The following is a 21,185-nucleotide window of genomic DNA, read 5'->3' on the forward strand; positions in this document are numbered from 1 at the left end:
TATAAGACCCCATGCTGGAGAAGTCATGTAAAACACTGCACCAACCACTAGATGTCGGCCTAATCAAAGCATGTTATTCTAAGCAGATACACAAGCCTCGGAAAATATATACGCAGCTGGCTATAGGTTTCTTTAATGTCATGGGGATAGATTCTGGTGAGTCTCCACTAATCATTTGTTATTCCAGGTTTAGCAGAGAGGTTACTGGTCCATGCCGTTATACATGAAGGTATTTAAAAGTCTTGCATTAACTAACATACAAATATCTATTTTGCAGGATCTACAGCTTTAAGTAGTTGCACAGGTAAGTGCAATATGAACTGATCCCTCATGCATAGTCACTAAATTGAATCAGTGTATCACGCATGTGTGACTCCTCACCGTATTGATTTTTATTTTATTGGTTTTTATAAGGCAACATTTATGGACTGAGTGGTTTCAATGCACAGAATAGTGTTAAAGCCAGAGGGGCTACTGACTGGCATGAAACCTTGTACATTGTGGCGTTAATTGTTCAATTAAGAAATTCTCATCATAATAACCAAATTTAGCAGGACATTTTTGTATCCAAAGTATTCATAAAGTACCAATTCAGAGGAAGCCCATAGTTCAATGCGTTTCGATCCTTGTACAGATTGTCAGGAGAATCCGAAGGCTGCAACAAAAATATTTTTTAAAAACATCACAAATCAATAACAATTTACAAAAATCAACACACATTCTTGTGTTTGTTACAAGTATTAACTAACCTTGCGTAACTCTGTTTCTACATATCTAACTCCAAGAAAATAAATGGAAAAAGAGACCCTCCTATGTTCATTTTCGTCTTCTCAAAACTGCAACAACTTAAGATCCACCAACTCTCTATGTTAGTGTATTTTAATCAGCGTGTTATCTCATTAGTCGCTTCTCTATGTTTGTTAAGGTACGTGTTCACGCAAAAGACCTGTGAAGGCATGAACCATTATCACTCCTCAATAGTTCATCAATTCCAACTTGCTATGTTTCACTCCTGAAGGTTTAATCACTTTACGGACAAACTGTCCTCCATATTTAGGGAATATAGTCTTGCTTTACATGTAACAAATTCCATTCACATCGCAAAGATAATGATCCAAACATCAAAATTAATGAAAAACCATAATCCGAAACAACTAAACAAACCAGATTTAATGTATTGCTGTTTTGAATCCAACATTAGGGCTAACATGTAAAAAAGATAATAAAATAAAATACTACAATCAATATAAAGCAGTATAAAATGTCGTTCATCCCATAGGGAGAAAACGTCTTGCAAAAAAAAAAAAAAAAAAAAAAAATCGATCCAAAATGTTTCCATTTGTAATAGTACATTATGTTAATCTCCCCCTCCTTTGAAATTTTAACCACCTCCACAACACCTGAAATTTCATCCGATTATCTTGGGGGCCTGCTTCATAGAAGTGTCTGTCGACACTGAATTTCTGATTACGTTCTCATATTTGGCTTGTGTACATTACATCTTTTTGTTTGGCCTACATATTATTTCTAGAAGGGGCATTTAATAGTATAGATCTGTTTTTCGGAGTCACAAGTTGCAAAAATCTGTATTTTTATCTTTTTACCTGAATGTGGCTGTAAAATGTTGGGGCCCTGAATTAGAATATTGCAGTTGTTTCCCTGTGAATATGGATAGGTCCTGGCTTTCCGTGTTGTAAGTGTTCTTCCTTTGTATGCCCGGTAGTAAACACTAGCATTTGTGTGATGAAAAGATTTTTGTATGCAACGATGGGCGTGTCTTTAAATACCTGTAGATCTGCGTCTGTTCAAAGATTGTCCTCGGTTTCAATATAATCTGCTTGAACGTCCTAATCTGCACCACATATATGTGGACACAGACTAGATTTGCTTATGTCTTCTTAATGGACTTATCGAAAAGTAATCCAGTTCTTGACATTGAATCCACCGGTTATGCTTGTGTAATTTCTTCATCTTTATACCCTCTTTCACGAAATGTATCAATTATCTCATCAAGTTGCCCATTGCTAATAATGGTATCATCCACAATTCACCTAACTCTGATCATTTGACTTCTATAATACTGTTTCACAGCACATCCAGAGCAAAAGGTGAAGGTAATCCAGACTTTCTCAGGCTGAAGGACAATTCAGATTGGTAAAGCAGAGAGGGTAGGGAGAAGGGATTAGTATATCACAGAGCTTAGTACATGAGAGTTTAGTACAATACAGGTGTATCAGACAGTATTTAGTTTAGTACATTACAGATGCACAAGACAATATATCACAGTGCACAACAGACAGTCAAGACAAGCATGGCAATGAAATAACAGACTGGAGTGGAGGGAGGTGTTCCAGAGTAATAGACATGAAGACCACAGGAAGGAACATGATCAAGTGTTGAGTCCATAGGGTTTCCTAAACGGGAAAAGGTCAGTCTTTAGTGGAAGTTGAGGCGGTTATCCACTTCTCTGATGGCCACAGGCAAGCCATTTCAAAGATATGATTCTGCAGGTCCACGACTTCTGCTACCAAGTTAATTTTTTCTAAAGGTAGCAATGATAAGTGTTTTAGAGCCTGAGAATCTTATGTGCCATGCGGGGCAACATTTTCTTTAAAGTTCTGCTTCAGATATAAAGGGCCTTTGTTCCAGTAGTCTCAATGTTATGTTATAAGTATTTATACAGTGCACGTTCAACAGGCGGCAGAACTTATAATGGTTTTTGTTGAAGGTGGCAAATTGTTCCACAACTTAGCAGCAGCGATTGAAAAGGCATGCCCACCAACCCGGGACAGCCAAAACTGAGGAACTACATAGCATCTAGGGAGTGAAGAGAATGCATTGGGACATAGGGAGCACATTTCTCTCAAATATTCTGGACCTTGCCCATAAAAGGCCTGGTGGCAATACACAAAGATTTAAACACAACCCTCTTAGCGACTGTGAGCCAGTGGAGAGACCCTAGTACCAGGGAGATGTGAGCACCATAAGGAGACCTGGTAGCCACTTGTACAGCTGAATTTTGAAGCAGTTGCAGCCAGCGTGTGAGAAAGAGAGGCTGGGCCAGGAACAGAGCATTGCAGTAGTCGATAAAACTGAGCACTGAAGAGGCAACACCTGCATCCGCAGGTGAGCAGGAAGGTAGACAAGAACTCTTAGGAGAATCCTCAGGTGGTAATGCCCAGTCTGACAGATGTAGCTAACCTGTGCTTCCATGGAAAGAGATGTAGAAATCTTAATGCTCACATTTTTGACTACTGCAACTTGCACAGGGCGTGCCCCGAGCGCACATGGCCAAAAAGAAGAAGTCCACAGGGAAGAGGCAGATGGGATAGAGACAGAGCCAACCACCAGGATCTCCATCGTGTCTCCATTGAGCTTAGGCCAATTGTTCCCCATTCAACAACCCATAACGCCAAACATTCCTGGAAACATGACGACACCTCGGATTGGGACAGATCAAGCTGAACAATAATCTGTGTCTCGTCGGTATACGAGTAGCAGTGGAGGCTGTGAGAATGTTACTTACCCTGTAATAGTCCTTCTGTGGCTTGAGTCACATGCTTTAAATAGGCCAGCATCTAGTGCTTTTACTTGGAAAGTAAAAAGGCGTCGACACTGATGGTGCCACCACACAATCCCTGGCGTAAGCATTTACCCATGATGCCCCACACAGACGTCCTCTGATTTTTTTCTTTTCAGTTAATATTCCCACATTTGGTAGCAAAAGAAATAGTGAGTAGGCAATGCTCTGCAGCTCACATATGGGGAGGTTGGGTAGGTGCATAAATGGATGCAAGCTACAGAAAGATCATTACTGGCTAAGCAACATCTGCCTGCTGAGGCTTGTGAATCTGTTTAGACTTGCTTTTGTTGCACAGAGTATTGAGCAGTACCCTAAGAAGGAGGTGGGTGAGAAGGAACACCTGTGAATCTGCTTTGGCTTGAGTGTCAAAGCAATAGTGTCTAGTTAACGTATGCACCAACTCTATATTGCTGCTCGGCAAATTGTATCCAGGAACATTTACAATAAATTTGAATATAACTCTTGTACCTCTTGTGGAGTGAGCTTTAGAAGTGAATGGTAAAGACATGTGGGCCAGCTTGAAGTATTCATTGACCCAATGTAAACTTCAGCATGCAAAAGTGGACCTGTTTCCCTATTTGCCCGCTTTGAAAAGCAAAGAACGGACTGCTTTTAGGTAGTGACTGTCTTGTCAGTGTAGAACTGGACAGCTTGGTGCATTGCTGAGGTTATGTCTCAATCGAACACCCCAGCCACTTATATGTGAATCTGGGGAAAAAGTAGGGCAGTTGAATGGATTGATCGACGTAGAATTTAGAAATAAGCTTTGGTGAAAAATATGGATGCCTTTTGAGGATCCCAATGTTCTAGTGGATAACCACAAACACCACATCTACAAAAAGAGCCTGAAGGTCTCGTACTCTCCAAACTGACGTAATGGCTACTAGAAAAGTGTTAGGGAGATTTATTATTTTTATGCTTCATCCCCTCTCCTAGTGAGACGCCCATCGCTCTTTGCCAGACTTCTGGACCTTTTTCTTTAAATCCTAAATGAGTGGAGCCTTTTTCAACTTATTTGTTCTTTAAAGTTCTGTCTTTTGTAACTCTGTTCTTTGTATTCTACCTATACTATGGAGTCTGTCTGCTCCATAGGTCCTAAAGGCATCTGTGTTTTACTACCACAGCACACAGCTCTGTATGGGCAGTGTTGCTGGGAACCCTCAGGGTACTCCTTTAAGATTCTTTTTTAATATCCCCAAGTAAGTACAGTTCTTAGGGATAGAGGAATACTTAGTCTCTGTCCCAAAACTATATAGACAGAGATTGGCACACACCACCTTCTCTCTGCTCCAGTGACTTTTTAGTCACATAGACAATCACCTAGTTATGGCTGTTGGCAGTGGACGTGTTCTACTAGCTATTGTGTATTTTTTGTGGTAACGCAGGCTATGTCCATAGCCTTGGTGGTGCACAATAAGGGCACACAAGTACCAACTTGGGAACCTCCTTTTTCACCTTTACTAGCAGGGTTGTTCTTTGTCAGGCCTTCTTCTACCATTCTGGGAGGCGGAGGCCTGTGTGTGTGTGTTTTGCCTTTGGCGGGAACCCTTGTGTACCCCCGCCTAGGCTCCAGCGTGCCTGGCAGGCAAGAAGTGGGGGAGGGGTCTTCCACCCCCCTGCCCTCTGTCTGCCAGAGAGCCTCAATAGGATAGGTCCAGCTCCCACAGGGGGGTCTGGCTGTCTGGATTGGACAGCCAAACGCCCCTTTCTGTATAATGCTGAGAGAAATTGCAGAGGAGTGTGTGCTGGAACTGTATAAAAGGCAAAGCTTCTGGAGAGAAAAGCAAGTCAACCACTGCAAGCTGAAGTAACCGAAGAAGACAACCAGAGATGCCTGCAGACTCTTTGCAACAGTATGAAGCGACCACTGCTGTCCCGATCCCGTTTTCTGTGCGACAGAAGAGCTCCGAAGAGGACTCCTTCCCTTTGGCTTGTGGGAACAACAAGTTCCAAGACGCACTTTGAAACGAGCCATCTCTCGAGGTCCTAGCAATTTCCAGAGCTGCGTAACCGCAATACCAGGAGACCTTCTGCCCATTTTGAGTGAATCATCGTGGAAATGCCGAATCCGTCCAAATCTTTGCTGAACCCGTAAGGACACTCCAGAGATCCGATCCAACTCGCCTAGACCCCCTCCTCAGAGCGTGGGACTGCAGGAAGTGAGGAAGATTGACCGGGAGATCTGTGTCCTTTATTGGTGTGGCAGAAAAGGCACCAAAAATCGAGAGTGAACCAACAAGTTGCTGAAAGTCATGCTACAGGTCCTCCCTCGAGATTGCTGCTAAGTAATCCCATCCATTGTCTTGCCTTCAGTCATCAAACTAAGGAATCCAGGGTTTGGGTCCAGAGCTGCAACATCGTGGAGCATCTAGCACTAACATTTTCTTCTAACCTGAGGTACTGTGGGGAAAAAGGTATTGCTTACCTGATTCCAAGAAGTCACTCCAGAGCGTCGAAGTGCACATAGAGGTGTCCAGGGTAACCCCCTCTTACCTCAGACCCAAGCTGCTGCTTGTGTACCTTCCTTGGGTCTGTTTTAAGGTCTCCCTTGTTGTTTATTTGGTGCTTCAATAACACTAGCGACTGGAAGAAATCCACAGGAACTCACAATTTGCTGCTTGTCAAGACTTCAAGCCCTCTCCAAACTGCCTTTAGCTAGGATTGTGTTTTGGGACTTAAGACAAACTATGCGAAGAAACCCTCTCTAGAAACTTTAACCAAGCTCATGTTACACTAAATAACAATTTTCTTCCCTTTAAGTGACTTTACTATATGTGTATGCAAAGTAAATGCATTACTGTATAAACCGTTGAAAACCGCATGATTGAGGAATAACCGATAATACGATAACATTGGGCCTCATACCGGGTCTGGCGGTAAGCCTGCCGGTGATACCGGCGGCTTGCCGCCAGACCTGAAAACAAATACCAGCGCCTGACTTCCCGGTAACACCAGGGTATTACAACCTTGGCGCCCGGGAAGTCAGCCGCCGGTAATTTTAAGTCCCATTTTTCTAAGTCCCCATTCCCATTGAGTCTCATAGGACTCAATGGGAATGGGGACCACGGAAGCACCAGCACCGTTAAAAACGGTGACAGTGCTTCCGGGAAACCCTGGTGGCGGGACGGCACCCGCCCGCAGAGTCATACTGTACCGGTCCGGTGCTTAAACTGAACAAAAGGTGAGGTTCCCGAGGTGAAAAGCAAGTCAACCACTGGAAACTGAAGTAACCGAAGAATAAGACGACCAGAGACGCCTGCAGATCCTTTGCATCACTGAAGCGACCACTGCTGTCCTGGCCCCAATTTTACTCGGCAGAGGAGCTCCAAAGCAGACTCCTTCCCTTTGGCTGGTGGGACCAACCAGCTCTGAGAGGAACTACAATCAGCCATCTCCTGATGTGCTGTGCCTTTTAAGAGCTGCAGACCGCGAATAACAGCAGACCTCTGACCCAATTGCAGTGCATCATCTTTGAAAGCCTGAATCCGTCCAAGTCTTTGCTGAGCTCCAGGTGACTCTACAGAGACACAATCTGACTCATCCAAGAACCCTCAGAGTGCATGACTCCAGAAATCGAAGATTGACTGGGCGAATACTGTCCTTTGTTGGTTTTGAGAAAAAGGTGTCAAAACCGCAGAATGACCAGAGAAGACGAAGAAATCCGTGCCAAGGGTCCCATTCAGAATCCTTCCTTTTCCTTTCATCACCAGACTGAGGAATCAGGAGACCCATTCCGTCGCTGCTGCACAGAGGAGAATCCAGCGAATAAACATTTCTTTTACCCTAAGATACTGTGGGGTGAAAAGTATTGCTTACCTTGAACCAAGAAGTCGCTCCAGGGTGTGCACGAAGAGGAATCCACTCTGGGACTGCATGAAAAGATATTATCTAAAATGCCGAATGCACGTTTACAGAGCATTTTTCATAGTATATAAGATCTAAGGCCATAATACCGAACAGGGGTGCAGTTGCGCCCCCTGCATACATTATAGGCAGCGCGGAGGACAAACAGCCAAAATCCCAAGAGACTGAATTACAAAATGCGGGCTAATGGGCTTTGTGATTTTGTAATTCGGTCTTTTGGGATATATTATAACGTACATCTGTCCACTCTTCCCACCGACCCAAGCTGCCGGCTTGTGTCCCTTTTGTAAGCCTTTTAACATGATCCTCTACTTTGTGTTAACTCTTCTAGTATCCTGTCCTAGATATATATATGATATGATATGGCATTTGTAACGCGCCTATACACAAGTGTTTCAAGACACAAGTGTTTTAGAGACAAAGTATCCTTAGGAACTTTTGCTGTTCTGCTGCTTTGTAAGATTTTGAGCCCTCTCCAAACTGACTTTTGCATATAGTTAGGGATCAGACTTGATCTTATGTGCCTTTGCTAACTAAATACAATTACTGTATATCTTGGTCTTTGCGCGAGTGCGCTGTCGTACCGATAATACGTTAGAACTGTCATGCCAAACTCTGTAATAATTATACCGCAAGCAACTACCAACTAAGCAATGGCCTTTGAAAAGTATTTATAAGTATTCCTAAGTGTTTTGTTTAATTGAACTGAGTATATTTATGACATCCTTGTGTAACTAGGATATATTCTATATTAATATAACAATCTTTTTTGGACTGTACTAACTGGGTTCAGTGTAATCACATCTTCCTCCCATAAGAAGCCTGACTGCTCTGCCACTCTACCAAGGTTCCTTGAGTAGTACAAGCTTATACTAAGAGTTGATGACCTGTATACCAAAGGGATAGTTTATGAAGTCTTAGCTTAAGCGGGCTTTAGGAAAACTCCCCTAACAAAAAGGAACTTTTTATGTAAGCAGTTTAAGAGACTTTATGGATGGGCTGAAATAGAGGACCCACATGTCACTGCAATATAATATTGAGATCCCACCCTGGCACTGGTCGAGTTGCTGGTGGGTAAATTGGGTTAATCCCTTCTATAAACAAGGCCTTGAAAAAAATCTTTAAAATCGGCCAGACCTGCAGGTCGAGGAATTTAGTTTATCTACTCAACCTAAGATAAATAAATTCTATACATAAACTTGGTGGAATAGTATTTTTTGCATTGAAAAACTTTGTGATGCATAAAGAAACAATATCAGCAATGCTAATGTGCGTTTTCAATGTTCTCCCCCTGGGCACTTTGGAAAACTATTTCTTATAGACTGCAGAGTTGCTAATTTATTTTGGAAATGTGTTTAAAGGTTTATTTAACCATAACCATTAGCATAACCATAATAACACGAATTTAAAAAAAATAGACTGCAAAGTGTAGAACATGCCCCGCATGTGAAGTACCGCTGGGCAAGGCTAATATGAGGGCTACAATACATTTGTCTGATAGGCTTGGAGTTTGGAATAACAAGATAGTTAGAGTTTGAATAAGCCTAAAGGTTTGGATTTGAAATGATCCATATCCAATGGACATCAGCTGCTAATAGGGTTAGAGTGTGAATTAGTGTTTGAACTTATTAAACAAAAAGGAAACGTAATAATGCAGGATGTTACCAGGAAGAAGATGGTGGGCTGCAAACTGATGCTAAATTATATTAATACTAGCTGTTCCCGGCATAACATCCGCTGTTCTAGCATATCTTGAAGGTCGATATCGATCTGTAATTCATAGGGTCACTTCTGTCCCCCTTCTTAAAAATTGGAATTACCACTGACCGCTTCCAAGAAGGGGTGTAGGTCCTGTGACTCATTAATGGTCATTGAAAAGGCTAAACGTTTCAGATGTAGTGAGAAGTATGTAGAGTATAAGAACAGTATATAAGTTCCATTGATCACATTGGCCTCTATGCTGTGTCTTTGTAGATGCGTAAATGTCAACCTTGTACCACTGCAGAGTCCCTGTAATGGCATAAGGTTGCGTAGTTGCATAATTACAGCATCTACTTTCAGTTTAGCTCGTGAGGAGGCATTTGTCCTACAGCGTTTCGCTCTTGAGAGACAAACATTGAGCCGGTAATTAACTGTTCATTGACACTGGACCGCTGTGGCCCGTGTGAAGAGAAGTGGGGGTTGCAAGAAGTAACTTCTGAATGTTGGCGATAGTGAAAGGTGAAGGTGACCAAGTAGAACCATGTTCATTCTGTTGAAATGGTAGCAGTTTTTGAAGTGGGTGCACTTTGCCATTTGGCCAGCAGAGGGTGGCCTAAGACTGGTAAATTGCATCTGTATGCTGGAATGATGGCTGTTGTTGAAGTGGGTGCACGTTGCCATTTGGACAGCAGAGGGCAACCTAGCACTGATGAATTACATCAGCTGAGTACGGAAACATACCTACATGATATATATATATATATATATATATATATATATATATATAGATGAGTAGCAGTGCATGTGTTTGCAAAACAATGATGTGCTGAAGAGGCTTGTAAGGCTGCAGAAGGAGGAGGAGACTAATACACAGGTGACAGTGGTTTCTATAAACGTTTATTGTTTAAGAAAATAAAGAGAAAAAACAAACTTTCCCCAGCTTTAAGAGAGGGATACCTACCTCAACTAAAAGACTAATGGCTCTGTCAGAATGTCTGTGTAAATAGTCCACCATACTGTGTCAACAAAACCGTACTTCTGTCCCTTACGCTTAATACTAAACTAAAGATAAAGTAGGTCTTCTTGTTCCGGAAGAATGACTCTTTTCTTCTGGACTTTGAGTAAAAGTTTGTTCTCAAGTATTGGCTCCTTCCTGGGGGAAATGGCTCTCTCCCCCAAGTCAACACACAAAAGTTCAAAACAGGACTCCTTGGCAGACACCCTTCCTATTTTTTTTAAAAACCTTTATTTGACTTGACAACACACAGGCAAGCAGAGATGGTCACAGTGTAACAACATAATACACTTTTACACAATGCATACATTACAGTACAGTGTTAGCATTCCGTACACATGGAGAGGGTTGGATTCAATGTAATGTAGCGGAACCAGGATTAAATAGAACACATTTCACAGGGTGGCATTATTGGGGGGAGCAGTAGGGGGAAGAGGATTCAGTATCAGAGTTCGAGGACAAGGCGGACATATAACTACGGAACTGCCGCCAAATGTCCCTCGGTCTCGAGTGTGGATGTTGCAATGCACCTCAGGCCTCTTCAGTGTCGTGCGCCCCCGTGACTGACCTGAGTCACTGTGCATATGTGGGAGCTCTAGGGCGAAGCCAGCACATCAATATGCAGCCATAGCCAGTAACATGCAGAGTCCAGCTAGTTTCTTAGAATCACGTCCCAACTGGGGAAAGTCATGGAATAGGCAGCGCATTGGGGAGGGGTCTATAGTGTGGTCCAGTATGGTCGACAATGTGGAGCATATTTTGGTCCAGTATTGTGTCAGACGCGGGCAGATCCAGAGCATGTGAATGTAGGGGGCCTGATCGGCACCACATCTGGGGCAGCTAGGAGGAAGTTAGTGAAACATGTGATGTAGTCTACTTGGCGTGTGATGATATCTGTGCAGCACCTTAAATTGTATCAATTTAAACTTGGAGTTATAGGATACTTCATGGGTGTGAGTGCACATTCGGGACCAACGTTCATCGGTGATCTCAACTCCGAGATCCTCCCCCCACCTGAGTCTCAGTTTAGTGAAAGCGGGGGCAGCTCTAGTCTGGGTATAGGGCCTTGATACTTTCCCTCTGAAGGAGTCACAGGAGCACAGTTCAGCGATTATGGGTTCATCAGGTGGCAGTGTAGGGAAGTTGGGGTATCTGGCTTTGAGATTCTTTTGGAGAGAGGAGTATTGTAGCCATGGCGAGGGTTTCCGTTTAAGTGAGAGAGGGAGGTCTGCCCATTCAAGGAAGTTGCCGTTTTCATAGGCATCTCGGAGTACCAAGAAGCCTGCATCAGCCCAGCGAGATACAATGGATTGTGGGATGTGTGGAATATCAGGGAAGAAGTTGCAGAGGGAGGTCCCCATGGAATGGATGAGGTGTGTTGACCACTGTCCAGATCATGGCAAGCGCCAAGGAAGTACTAACAACGGGGTCTGCTGAGTCGGGGTCAGCAGGGATGGGTTTGAGGATAAGGGAACCGATCACACGGTCGCTGACCGTTAGTTTCTCCAGTCGGACATGAGTGGGGGGCGGGAGGGGAATCTATGGTGTTGAACCAATGGGAAGCAAATTGAGCTTGGGCTACAATCCAATACCTAATGAAGTCGGGGGCTCCAAAACCCACCCAATTCCTTAAGACTGGTCAGTGTTGCTAATTTGAGTCAGACTGCACCGGAATGCCAAAGGAAGGTGTTGGTTATTTGGCGTAGCGACTTAAAGAAGTCATCGCCTGGCCACAAAGGGAAATTGGTGAATCGGTAAAGAAGTTCAGGTAGCACCACCATTTTAAGTATCCTGATCCTGCCCGCCAGGGAGATGGGAAGTCTAGTCCAGCTAGCAGTTTTAGTGGCCAGGTTTGTAAGGTAATTCCGGTAGTTGTCTTCGCGCAACTTCGCTGTGTGGCGGGAAAATGTCACCCCCAGGTAAGTGATGTTGGATTGTGACCATGTATATCCCTTTAGATCAGAGGGGGGTTGTGTCGAATCTGTAAGTGGAAATAATGAAGATTTAGAACAGTTTACCTTCAGCCCAGATATGTGTCCAAATAGGGCCACATCTCTCAGGATCGGGGCAAGATTGGTTTCTGGGGAGCGGATGTAAAGGAGGGCATTGTCAGCATACAAGGAGACAATATCGGATTGGCCCGCCGTACGCAAGCCTCTGTGAGAGTGACTGGCGCATCATGTCAGCAAAGGGTTCCATGGCTATGGTGAATATTAGCGGGGAAAAGGGGCATCCCTGTTGTGTACCTCTGGCTATCTGGAAGGGGGTAGAGCACCTGTCCTCAGTGCGGACCCTGGCTGATGGCCGCTGTAGAGTAGCTTGACCCAAGTTCGGAAGTTGGGGCCGAACTTGCATTTCTCAAGGACTCGCCACAGATACTCCGATGACACTGAGTCGAATGCCTTCTGCATATCTAAGGTGGCCGCCACTGCCTGTGTCTTTGGGTTTATCCGACTGATTACATTGAAGAGTCTTCTTAGGTTCAGGGATGTGGACCTGCCTGGTACAAATCCTGCCTGATCCGGGTGAATGATGTGCGGCATAAACGAAGCGAGGTGGTTGGCAAGTATTTTGGCGTATATTTTGACATTGCAGTTAATTAGCGAGAGAGGGCGGTATGAGCCGCATTGGGTGGGAGGTTTGCCAGGTTTAAGAAGGACTGTTATCATTGCCTCCCGGAGTGAAGGGGGGGATTATGCCCCTCTCACATGCCTCCTCCCATAGGGCCAGTAGATGTGGAACTAGGATAGATTTATATTGTTTATAGAAGTCCATGGGAGGCCATCCGGACCAGGGGCTTTGCCCGAAGCCAACGATTCAATGGCTTCTGCGAGTTCTTCAGGAGTGAAAGGCCTCTCCAGGGTGATGCTAGCGTCAGTGGAGAGGACCGAGAGAGGGAGGTTTTCTAGATAGGAGTCGATGTCTGGGGGCCATCGACCTCCGAGTACAGGGAGGTATAGAATGATAGAAATTTTGAATTAATGTCTTCTGGTGAGGTAGCTAGTCCCATCGGGTCTTTCTATCGCCGGTATGTTGGGGCCTCCAAATTCTCGGCGTATCAACCTGGCTAGCAAGCGGCGTGGCCTCTCTCCCTCACCATATTTCCTAACTGATTGGGGGCTATCTAGGAATTTGACTTCCCGCTCCGCTAGGTTGCGGAACGTGTATTTCTGTCCCTAGTAATGCTCGTGTTTCAGGGGAGTGATCCAGGGCATATCGAGTCTCTAGATTGGTTCAGGTCGATTTGCTACTAGCAATGTCTGCACGGATTCCTTTCAAAATACCGCTCCCTTTGGAGATGGCAACCCCCCCTAGTGTAGGCCTTAAAGGATACCCAGAGGGTGGCTTGTGATGGCACAGAGTCCGTGTTAATTTCAAAGAATTCTTTGATGGAGGATTCTAGTTCAGAGGCAAAGACCTGGTCTAGGAGAGCGTGAGGCCTCATTCTCCACTGTCTTATTTAGCATGGTCTCGACCCCAATTCAATGAGATTGTTACTGGTGAATGGTCCGATCAAGTTCTAGGGAGGATCGCCAGATGGGACAGGCACCTGACCACTATGTCTGATGAACAAGTTACTTACCAACTGTAACGTTCTTTCGATTGGATGTTCCTCCCACGTATTCCTCATTTTAGATATATCCTTACCTTTAGGTTTCGCCTCAGAATTTTTTTTCTCTCTGCAGCAGGGAGCGCTCCACTCGAGGCCACAGCGTCGATGTCCCTCGGCGGCATCCGTCGAGCATCGATGTCATCCCCCGTATAAGAGCCTCGAGCTCGCCCGTTGACTTCAGTTCTGTTTTTTCGTATATTATCGTCCATGGATTTTGATAGTCAATGACATGCCTCATTGACCCAAGCCCTAAAAGAGTTTAGAGTGCAATTCACGTAAACTGTACTGTGGGGTTAGGATGGGAGGGTCGATGAGGAATACATGGGAGGAACATCCAATCGAAAGAACGTTACAGTTGGTAAGTAACTTGTTCTTCGAATGGATTGTGTCCTCCCACGTATTCCTCATCTTAAATAGACTCCCAAAGCAGTTTTGTATTGGAGGTGGGAGTACAGTATCTTTTTTAATCGTGTACAGAATGTAGTACAGATTTCGCAAACAGACCTCACTGAGAAGAAGTCGAGTCCAATACATGATGTTTTATAAAGGTGTGCATAGATGACCATGTGGCTGCTGCACAAATATCTTGCACAGGGACACCCCTTTTTAGTGCTGTTGAAGTTGCCATGCCCCTGGTCGAACGAGCTCTTAGTTCATCAGGTGGTTCTTTTCCCGCCAATCTGTAACATTCTGTTATGGCTAAAATTATCCATCTGGATAATGTTTGTTTAGTTACTGGAAGGCCCAGCTTACGTCCAGTGTATCCCACGAAAAGTTGATCACACTGACGAATTTTTGCCAATCTTTAGATGTAAAAACTAAGAGCTCTCCTGGGAGCTAGTCTATGAAGTCGCTCCTCTTCCTTGCGTGCATGAGGAGGAGGGTAAAACGTAGGTAAAGTTATTTTCTGTGACAGATGAAAATCCGAAACAATCCTTGGCAAAAAAGAAGGTTTAACCCTAAGAACTACTTTGTCCTTTCTTCTATAAAAGATGGTGTGAGGAGGACCGCTCGAAAGCGCCTGCAACTCACTTACCCTGCGGGCTGATGTCAATGCTACAAGGAGTATTGTTTTCAACGCAAGGAGCCTTAGTGGACAAGAATGTAAAGGCACAAATGGAACACATGTGAGAAATTTTAGAACCAAGTTAAGATCCCATACTGGAACCTGGAAAGGTATTGGGGGAAAAACATTATTTAAACCTTTTAGGAATTGAATTATCAAGGGTATTTTAAAGTAAGATTCTTCTTCGGAAGAGCGCTTAAAGATGGATAGCGCTGCTAAGTATCCCTTTATCGTCCCAACCTGGAGCCCCAGATTGGCTAAATGTAACAGAAAAGATAAAATTGTAGGGATATTACATTGAAATGCGTCCACATTCTTTTCTCTGCACCAGCTACTGAACTTGTTCCAACGACACCGATACAGAGATTTGGTTGCTGGCCTTCTAGCCGAAAGCAAAATCTCCATCACGCCATCCGGAAGATCCCAATCCTTGTATCTCAGCCTTTCAGAAGCCATGCGTGAAGGTCGAGTGTGCTGACCTCCGGATGAAGAACGTGACCTTCCTGTCGCGAGAGAAGATCCTCTCTTCTTGGAAGACGTATTGGAGGGCAGATGGACATGTTGAGAAGGTCTCCTGGCCCAATCCGGGGCAATTAGGATCATGGTTTTCCCAAACTTCCTCAACCTCCCGATTACTTGAGGGATCACAGGGATTGGAGGAAACGCATACAGAAGTGGAAACTCCCATTCCACCACAAACGTGTCTCCTAGAGCTCCTCTCGGGGGAAATTCCCTTGAGCAGTACAGTTCGCACTTCCGGTTGGCCCCGGTCGCGAACAGATCCACTTGAGGGGTTCCCCAAAGGGCGAAGATCTCTTGAATGACTTCCTGAGCTATCTCCCACTCGTGAGAGACTGTGCTCTGCCTGCACAGAGCGTCCGCTGTTGTGTTTTGCTCTCCGGCTAGATGAATTGCCGATAGAGAGATCCCTTCTTGTATTGCCCAGAACCAGAGTTGCATCGCCTCTCTGCACAATGGTAGTGACCCCACCACTCCTCTCTTGTTGAGGTAGTACATGGCCACTGTGTTGTCCGTCATTATCAGAACATTCTTTAAACGTACAGAGGGCAGGAGGGCCTTCAGCGCTAGTCTGATTGCCCTCAACTCCAAAAGATTGATGTGTAGTTTGGACTCCGATGGAGACCAACATCCGCTGATTGTCAGATCGTTGATATGGGCTCCCACCCCGTAAGTAAGGTGTCCGTCACTACTGTCATCTCCGGCCATGGTTGCCAAAAAGATTCTCCTCTGAGGATATGATGTCTGCAAGCCCACCATTGTAGATCCTGTGCTACTTGGGCTGGGACTTGCAGCAGATCTGACATTTCCCCTGAGAATTGGGACCATATAGTTCTGAGAGCCCATTGAAGAGATCTCATTCTCAATCTGGCTTCTGGCACCAGAAAAATGCAGGATGCCATCAGACCGAGCAACCTAAGAAAATCAGAGGCCAGAAGATGCTGGGCATTCTGGAATTTTGTTACCATCTGCAGAATGTGGTGAGCTCTCTCATTGGGAGGAGAGGCTTTGCCCAAACAGGTATCCAGGACTGCTCCTATAAACTGGAGCTTCTGTGATGGTATCATGTTTGACTTTTTTTAAATTCAGAGAAAAACCTAGTTTGTGAAGGAAGTGACAAGTCTTGGACAGGTGATCCAGGGCTTGTCCTGGAGAACGTGCCCTGATCATCGAATCGTCCAGATAGGGGTGGACATGAATCCCCCCCTCTCCTGAGACTCGCTGTCACCACCGCCATCAACTTGGTGAAAACTCTTGGGGCGGAGGTCAACCCGAATGGCAGAACTCGAAACTGATAGTGAGAATTGCCAATGACAAACCTCAGGTACTTTCTGTGCTTGAGATGGATTGGCACATGAAAGTAAGCATCCCGAAGGTCCAATGATACTAACCAGTCCTGGAGTTGGAGAGCCTGAAAGATCAAGATGGTCACACTTTCTCAGAATTTGTCCTTCCTTATAATAATAATAATAATATTAGGAACTTGTTCAAGTTTCTCAAGTCTAAGATGGGTCTCAGTCCTCCGTCTTTCTTTAGAAAAAGGAAGTATGGGGAATACCAACCCTTGTTCCTCTCCGCACAGGTACATGTTCTATTGCACCCTTCTGTAGCAGGGTTAAGACTTCCTGCAACAGGAGCGGATCCGGATGTTTGGCAGAGTTGTATTCCGGAGGGTGATTCTGAGGTTTCTTTAGAAAAGGAAGGCAGTAACCCTGGGATACTGTTTACAGTGCCCAAGCATCTGAACTAATGCCCCGCCATTCTTCTAAATGCTGTGAGATTCTGCGTCGCACCAGGGTCTTGTGGGTCAAAACCTCAGAGTGGTGTTGCGGCAGCTGCAGCGGCGGCTGATGGTACAGATGCCGTTGCTGGGGCTGATCTAGCACCTTTTCCTCGCCCCCGAGGAAATTTTCTTTGACCTCTGAGTGGCCTGCCCTCTTCCTCTTCAGGAATAATAGCGAAAAGGACTGTGTGGGGGCGTTGCTGAGGTTGTCTTATAGCGGCACTGAGAGATTTTGCCGCCGCTTTGGAGGTCTGTAGCTTCTCCAAACTTTCATCTGCCTTGCTACCGAACAACCTCGAGCCATCAAAGGGCATATTAAGAATTCTGGATTGCACATCAGGAGCAAACACAGACTTTCTTAGCCACGCAAATCTATGTAGCACTGTGCTAGTCGCCATGGACCTGCTGATACTGTCAGCTGTGTCCAATCCTGATTGGAGGCATTCTCCCGAAGCCTACTTTCCATCCCTTATAATTGCTAGAAAGCCATCACGTTCTTCACCTTCTGGGATGTGTTTAGCTGCCGCCGACATGCAGTCCCACAGGGTATATGTGAACCTTGCCAAGGTACAGGTTACATTAGTAGACTTCAAAGCCATACTGCCAGATGTGAAGATTTTCCTAGACCATGCATCCACCTTTTTATCGTCCCTATCTGGGGGGATTGTAGGGTATGCCGCATTCTTTGTGGAAGTGGCTGCCTGTACTACCAAACTTTCCGGAGTTGGGTGTTTGCTGAGATATTCCGGATCAGATGTACAAGTTCTATATTTTGCCACAAATTTTCCATTTACTGCCCCTATGGCTGCAGGATGTTCCCATGCTCAACTATCCCTTCTTTGTAAGGCAATATGAAATGGTAAAATGGGGTCGTGTTGGGGTGTTCCAGATAATATATCTGTCATGTCATCATCATGACAGACTGGTGAACTCCTACCCCACCCCATAAATTCTGTAACATGTTCTGATGGGTCTGGTTTGTCAAATGCATACTCTGGAGAAGTATCCAGGCCACTTGCGGTTTGCAAACATTCTTGCAGATCTTGAATTCTTGATTGAGGATTAACTCCTCTAGGACAGATCGTGTGCCAAATTGAACACCAGCAGAGGTTACTTCCTCCTCTTCTGATGAGTCTCCCTCATAGATGGATGACATGGTCCTGAAAAAATCATGTCGACTCTCAGTTTGAAAAACCTTTTCAGGCATTACAGGTCTTCCCTTTATTAAAGGTTTGGGCGTCGACGAAAGCGTCGATGGCGCCGAAGTTTTAATCACTTTCGACGACCTCGATGTAATCGTCGAGGAAGCCGTGGTAACCGTCGAAGGAGCCTTTGTGGTTTTCCAGCGCAAGCTCGACGTAGCTTCCTTCGAGGAAATTGTCGACTCGAGGAGCTTTGAAGTCTTCGACGATGTCAATGTCGACTTCGATGGCGTATGATCTTTCGACGCCATTTTATTTCCCTCTGCCTTTGATTTATGCACCGAAGGATCTGACTTACGAGGTGATCGAGAAGAGTCTCTCGATGACGCTCTCAACGTCTTTTTATCAGCCTTTCTTGTTTTGGACCTTCCTCTGTCACTTTTCTTGTGATCAGGAGCATGGTCTTCTTAAGCTATTTTTGAGAGGGTCTGGGCCGCGTTCTCAAACATTTTTAGCATGGAAACTCTAAAATGCTGTCTCTTCTTAGCCTTCTTAGAAGACGAAGAAGACTTCCTCGATCTACTTCTCGAATGATGTTTTTTATGATGTGACTTCAAAGACTCATCCGAGTCTCTCTTTTTTAAGGTGGACTTTGAAAAACCCTCCCCCATCGCTAGTTTACCTCTATGCTCTTTTAGGGCTTTGTGGGTCATCGACTGGCACGAACCACAGTCTTTCGAACGGTGGTCGGGACATAGGCACCATAGACAGTTCTTATGTGGATCCATCAGGGACTTCTTTCCACATTTTAGGCATTTTTTAAAGCCCGTCTTCGGTGTGGAAGGGTTCAAAGACGACGACATGGCTTTTACTCACAAAATACTGAAGCGCTGCTTTACTCGATTCAGAGTGAAGCTAACGGAAAAACGGAATTGAAGCCAACGGGCGCGCTCGAGGCTCTTATACCGGGGATGACATTGACACAGCGGCCTCGAGTGGAGCGCCCCCTGCTGGAGAGAGAAAACATTTCCTGAGGCGAAACCTAAAGGTAAGGATATATCTAAGATGAGGAATATGTGGGAGGACGCAATCCATTTGAAATGAGCCATCTATCTATCCTAGAGTGTGAGTCGTGAACTGAGGAGTAGTAGGAGTCCCCATTGTTTAGCAATTTTTTAATTGTTCAGATTGCGCGCGAGTCTCTTGTACGCATAAGATTTTAGCCCCATGGCGTTCGGCATAAAGCTGTATCTGCCACATCTTTCTGTGGTTACCCAGACCGCTCACATTCCAGCTCATGAAGGTTAAGCTGCTATCCGCCATTCGTGTGGGGATGTTGGTTGAATTTTAGCCTACGGGTTTAGCAGTAGCCACTGCCGAAGCTTGGGCGGGTGTGTCGCTGGGGAAATGTTCATCAATACATTTTGAAGCTTCTTCAGGGATCATAAAGAAAAATTTTGATTTAAGTGTTCAATCCTCAGTTTCGCAGGAAATAACAAGGAGTACTTAACCCCCAAGTCTCGTGGTCTCTTTTTCACTGCCACAAAGGTTTTGCGTTCCTGCTGTACTGCTGTGGAAAAATCTGAATAGAGATGAATTCTCGCTGCTCCAAGAAGCAGCTCCCACTTGGCTCTGGCCACCCTCAGAAGGGCATCCCGGTCCCGAAAATTTAAGATTCTGGCTATGATGGGCCGTGGAGGCGCTCCCGGTCCGGGTTTCGTGGTTAGAGAGCGGTGGGCGCTTTCCACTGCGAATTGCAGAGACAGTTTGGGCGTATCCAGGCGTGTTAGAAGAATGCGTTCCACAAAGTCCTCCAAGGGCTCCTTGATGTTGTCTTCAGGCACCCCGGCTATGCGTAGGTTATTACGTCTTGAGCGCGATTCGAGATCCTCATTCCTTTTTTCAACCGCCAGTACCCGGTTGGATAGTGTGGAAACAGTAGCCCGCAGGGAGCCCAGATAATCCTTGGCGGCCCCCACTCTTGTTTCCATCTCAGCCACCCAGCCATCGGTCTTCTCGATGTGAGCTTTTATGGATGAGATGGTGCTGTTCATGTAATTGAGTTTGGTATGTAATGTGGTGAAGCCCTCAGGAATATACTCCAGCATCTTCTGTGAGTCGCCTGGGACCGGAGGGGCCGCGGCCGCATCCTCCAGGGTCTCGCCCACCGACTTGGCAGGTGTTTTTGTAAACATGTTTAGCGAACTCTGTTTTTTCCCTGCGCCAGCCCCTTTGGTCATGGTGCCGTCATGGGAGGGTTCCAGCACTGTGGGTAAGCGTGGGCAGCTAGCGGTCTCGTGGTTCCGTTGTGTTGCCCAGTGGAGTGGAGTATCCGTGCACACTGATCTCACGGGTCCTGTACAAAGAGGTATCGTGTTCTACTAGTGAATTTATGGTCCCAGCAGTATTTGGAGCCTGCAAACGTGACTCAGCAACAGTTGTGTTCCGGGTCCTGACGGCCACAGATTCGCCCCATATGCCAGCGCTGCGGATTCAGTTGCGCCGTATCCGTGGGCGCAGCAACAGGGTACCTCTTGGGGAATGTGGAGCGGGGGACCTGTTAGTCGGCGGTCCAGGGGGGCAAGCGTGTGTAGAATAGGCGCTGGCGGTAAGTGTTGGGCCCCCACCAATCGACTGGGCCCTGTGGAGTGGCTGAAAGTGTTTCCAGGCTACTTGAGGTTTATGAAAATGCCTTTTAACACTGCCTTGTTTGCTTATGTGCCTGTTCAGTCTCTAGTGCTTCCAGCTATATCAAAATGTCCCTGAGGCCAAAGTAGTGGGGGGTGGGGGCACCAGGAGGGGGGCCAGACACGGGACAGTTCGCCATGGGCGGTGCCCAGGGGGCGGTCCGCAATCCCCGCGGCACCGGCGCATGCACGACCAGGAGCACAGGAATGGG

The 21,185-nt window shown here is 45.6% G+C and overlaps 1 protein-coding gene across 6 annotated transcripts in view; it reads right to left on the reverse strand.

The window, feature by feature from the left end:
• MPRIP (myosin phosphatase Rho interacting protein) overlaps positions 1-21,185 on the reverse strand; it is a 1,106,800-nt gene that overhangs the window by 41,550 nt on the left and 1,044,065 nt on the right. For 4 of the 6 annotated variants that reach the window (XM_069645743.1, XM_069645742.1, XM_069645739.1 and 1 more), the window contains one exon: positions 588-655. The exons of the other annotated variants lie outside the window; for them this stretch is intronic. In XM_069645743.1, coding sequence (XP_069501844.1) covers positions 588-655 — 68 coding nt within the window. The remainder of the gene's footprint in view (positions 1-587; positions 656-21,185) is intronic. 6 annotated transcript variants of the gene reach the window in all.

The sequence above is a fragment of the Ambystoma mexicanum genome, chromosome 2p, assembly GCF_040938575.1.
Source record: "Ambystoma mexicanum isolate Mex_15411 chromosome 2p, UKY_AmexF1_1, whole genome shotgun sequence".
Lineage (NCBI taxonomy): Eukaryota > Metazoa > Chordata > Amphibia > Caudata > Ambystomatidae > Ambystoma > Ambystoma mexicanum.